Source organism: Pinus tabuliformis, chromosome J (assembly GCF_031772625.1).
Source record: "Pinus tabuliformis cultivar Carrire ecotype Pingquan chromosome J, CPIR1, whole genome shotgun sequence".
Lineage (NCBI taxonomy): Eukaryota > Viridiplantae > Streptophyta > Pinopsida > Pinales > Pinaceae > Pinus > Pinus tabuliformis.
The window spans coordinates 517,136,582-517,140,942 of record NC_142295.1 but is presented as its reverse complement, the minus strand read 5'-3'; the positions used below and the strand labels follow the sequence as shown (position 1 = coordinate 517,140,942).

General features: G+C 34.5%; 1 protein-coding gene across 1 annotated transcript; it reads right to left on the bottom strand.

Annotated features, from left to right (window-relative positions):
- Positions 1–358: 358 nt before the first annotated feature.
- On the bottom strand, positions 359–4,143 carry LOC149228025 (WAT1-related protein At2g37450-like). The gene is made up of 7 exons (XM_089380652.1): positions 3,972–4,143; positions 2,923–3,134; positions 2,343–2,459; positions 1,993–2,227; positions 1,519–1,680; positions 1,252–1,403; positions 359–840 (listed from the first exon to the last, which is right to left on the bottom strand). Exons 2-7 carry the CDS (start codon positions 3,117–3,119, stop codon positions 594–596), a joined length of 1,110 nt encoding a protein of 369 aa, XP_089236778.1. The 5' UTR covers positions 3,120–3,134; positions 3,972–4,143; the 3' UTR covers positions 359–593.
- Between the last annotated feature and the right edge of the window lie 218 nt (positions 4,144–4,361).

Here is a 4,361-nt window from a genome sequence, read left to right as displayed (position 1 = left end):
AATTTACAGTAATAAAATTTTCAAGTGCTAAATCTATTTAAATTATAATTTAATTATTTTTTTATAAAAATAAAAAGTATTAATTTTTGAAATGTATTATAAATTAAATATTTTAATGTTGATTATAGAAATTTACCACAGTAATTATAATCTAAAGAATTTGGAAAATCAAAATAATAGGCAAAAATTATAATTTATAAAATTTCATGAAATTATCAACTAAAAGAATGTAACTACACTCGTAAATTGATAGGATGCCACTCAAGATAGGGAAGGCTTCACATCGCATAATTAGGCAGAAGATGTCAAATTCAATTGTCGCACAAAAACTTGACTTCATAGAGTCTGATGTAATAAATCCGACCATCTCTGCAATACAGTATCCTTCTCGTTTCATGGAAGATATGTAGGGAGAACCAGGGACCTAACAAGAGATTGAATAAGAAGTTCAATCTATACATTAGCATTTGGAGATATCTTTAAATTCGAATTGAAGATCAAACCTCCATAGAGAAATAAATAAGTCGAATCCTGGATAAATAAACGGTCAGCGACAAGTAAATTAGGCAAACAAAAATATAAAGCCGACGGTATCAGAAAACTTGTAACCCTATATGACCACCATCAGTCTCTTCGGATTCTCTGTCACCTGTAGACTCTTCTTCTCCTTCAAGATCACTAGAAGCTTCTCTGTGATGACCGCAAGCATCTCCATCAGGGTGGCTGGGTAACTCAGTGGTGGAAACCCTCTGTGGCACACTGACATTATTATTCATCTCCTTTGATTTACCCCATATCACGGAATAGAGACCCATAACAATCAGAATCGAACCCAGGATACTGCATGCAACAATCTAATTAAACATTTTATCAAAATCTGCATATTCTCAAAGCTTGAATGTTTGAATGCCTAGTTTTATAGCTATTTGAATGCAGACTTTTGGAGTTGAACTGTGTAAGTAGGTTGGGACTTTTGGAGTTGAACCGTGTAAGTAGGCTGAAACATAAACATTTTGTAAAAATGTTTGTGTAAATTTCGACCTACTTACACAGTTCAGCTCCAAAAATCTATCCACAAAATTTAAATGGTTTTATACCAATAACTATTTCAAGTTTTTATACCCTAAATTTCCACCCACTTACACATTTCAACTCAAAAAATCTATCTACAAAACTTGAATGGTTTTATGCCCCATGACTGTTTCAAGTTTTTATACCCAATAACTGAGAAATAGTAGAAGATATGCAAACCTTCCCAAATGGAGCTTGTCATCAAAGATTATAGTGCTTATGATTGCCACGACAATCAAAGACAATGGGCTAAACATATTTACAAACAGAGGGCCTCTCTTTCTAATGCACCAAGACAGTCCAGAAAATGCTATAGCCGACGATATAACTCCCTGCACACCTCCACACAAAATTTATATATAAACATTGCAGAAGATCAAGAACCATTACCATAAACCTTGCATTTCACATAATCATCATCACCAATATGTGTGATGTATAACATACAGAGTAAACTGCCTGTAGAAGTTTGATATCCCAGTGTATGGCCCACACAGAAGGATGATGCCGTTCAAAAATTAGGGTTGCAATGCCTGCTTGTATAGCTGCTAGGAAACACATCAGGGCTGTGCTAGAATACTGAGCTGCGTATTTTTGACCAATTTTAGCCTGTAACCAACAAAGGCAAATCCACCATTAGAGGGGAAGTTTTGGCCAAGAAACCCACAAAATTTGGTGGAAAGTTTTGTAGATTCAAGTTACAATCATTAATTTCAAGATTTTGAAGGTCTCATGACATTTTTGATGATGCTGAATTTATTTTTACTAAAACCTTTATGATGATTCTGAATCTATTTCTACTATAAAAACATTCAAACACTCTCACATTAAGACTATTTGAAAAAAAGTTACCCAAAAATAATCATCCCTACGAAATTGTAGCCTCTATAAACAACCAAAAAAACAACTCCACAAATTTACCTGTATAATAAACCAGGCAGACCAACTTATACAACTCGCCACCACGAACAGGGAGGCCTTCGTTAAATCTTCATGGGCTCTGCCTTTCTTGGACAACTTCAGGTGGAACGGTGACGACCATAGTGTTATAGCTATTCCCTTGTACAAGGTCATTAACATGGCTCCACCCACGCAAACTAAGGTGCCAAAGACCTTTGCAACACCAGCCCGGCTTCTCAACTGAAGCCTTTCCAATCTATATACATAACAAATTCACAAATTTCAATGGAGTATTAAGGATAGGATTGAGATTAATCAATGGTATATGGTAAGAGATGACTTTAAGTTTACCCAAAAGGAATAGCGTTTACCCAAAAGGAATAGCCATGAGGAAGGTCACAGCAGGTCCTATGTTGCTTAGTGCAATTGCAAATGTGGCTGTTGTGTAACTCATAGCTCCATAATAGAAATTCTGATTCAAAGTGCAGCTGTACATAAATAAGCTATGAGTTAATTTCAAAATAAAAAAGAAGAATGACAGGGGATTAAGTTTAAGAAAAATTACCCAAACAAAGCGCTTAGAAAAATCTGGCAAAATATCTTAAATGTGAGAGGTGGCCTGGTTGGCCTGCAACAAATGAAAACATATACATATCTCAACTAAGATGATGAAAAATGAAAACACATACATATCTCAACTAAGATGATGAAAAATACCTATTGTTTTCTTAATCTTGGTCACAAATGAAAATATGGACGTAAATTAAGTTGTAGAATGTCAATTAGGGTTTCCCTCTTAGTTGGGATTTAGGAATGAGATGATTCAGGTTCAATTTTGAAAATGACACATCCACAGAACATGTTCTTTATATAAAATATACAACATTGTATCTAAAAAATTAAGTTGCAGAATCTTTAACTAAACTTATTCTCTCAATATTTGAGACCCACCTTTCCAGAAGATAGGCAAAAGGAGTTATTGTCAGTGTGGAAATAGCATGCCTATAGAATACCATCACAAAATGAGATACTCCTTGGTTAATAGCGATCTTTGTAATTACATTCATTATAGCGTAAGTGATCTGCAGAATTATCATAATTAATGCTGGCTTTGCATTCTGGAAGCAGCTTCTCTCTACTGCTGCCATTCCTTCTTCTGCCTTCTGCATCAATCAATATTCACACCCATCAATCAATAAGTTAGATTGGGATTCCCTTGGGGTTAGCCTCAAAGTTTAATGGAAAAATGATTTACCCAATTGTGAGAGGTTAGTCACCAACACTGAAAGAAGCTAGATCTAGTTTGGAGGGGTGTAATAGTTGATATCCTTTACAACTAGCTCCCATCTTCAATCCCTCTCTATGAAATTTTCAACTGAAGAGTGAGATTTTAAACCTAAGATCTAATAGAGATTAAACACCACACAAACTAACAACTCTATAACTCATAAATAACTAGCTATTAATTTATAGATTTATCTTTGTTAAATCTAAACAAAGTTATGGGCCTTCTTCCATTTTCTTGTACACTTATTAACCATCCACTTTTTACTAGTCTAATAACCATGTGTAACTTGTTTCATTTAATTTTTTGTTTGTTTGTTTATTAAGTAATATGAGTCCTATGATGTGGCTTGAGTAATTAGACTAAGGGTCATCTAAGCCATCAAAATCAACACTAGGCCGAAGCACACCAACCCTTAACATGGCTAGATTTTTTCCTACTAGATTTCCAAAAATAACCTCTTCACTATAAAATATGTTACAAAACACCCTATCATAATCTATCACAATTTATTTTACACTCTAACAATTTCATCCAAACTTTTTTGCAACCCATCTGCATCGCCTTTAAAATACTCACCCGTGTTAAAGTACAGCATTCAAATCTTAGTAGTCTCATCCCATTGAATATATAATTATCTAGTTGAATGCATTTGCTTAAAAAATACTGTGATATCGAAAGAAAAACATAGCGTCGAATTCAGACCATCACATACCAGTGCAGCTAGTTAATCAGGCTAGTTCCACAGAAAGCACTTCAACTTTAATATGCAGTTTGTCAGAAAACAAACAAGCTAGTTCCACAGAAAGCACTTCAACTTCAATCTGCAGGGTTCGCAGAAAACCAACAGCACACAGAAAAAAATAAAAACGAAAAGATTTAACATGGAATTTAAACCGTGAGCAAGCAGAAATCTGCGGGGTTCGCAGAAAACAGCACACAGAAAAAAATAAAAACGAAAAGATTTAACATGGGATTTAAACAGTAATCAAGCAGAACATTTATACGCGTATTCAATAATTACACGGCATGATGAATAGGGAGTCGTCTACGAAGTGGAAGAATGAATGGTCCAGGTCAAAAGTGCTTTGAATTTAGGTAAAAA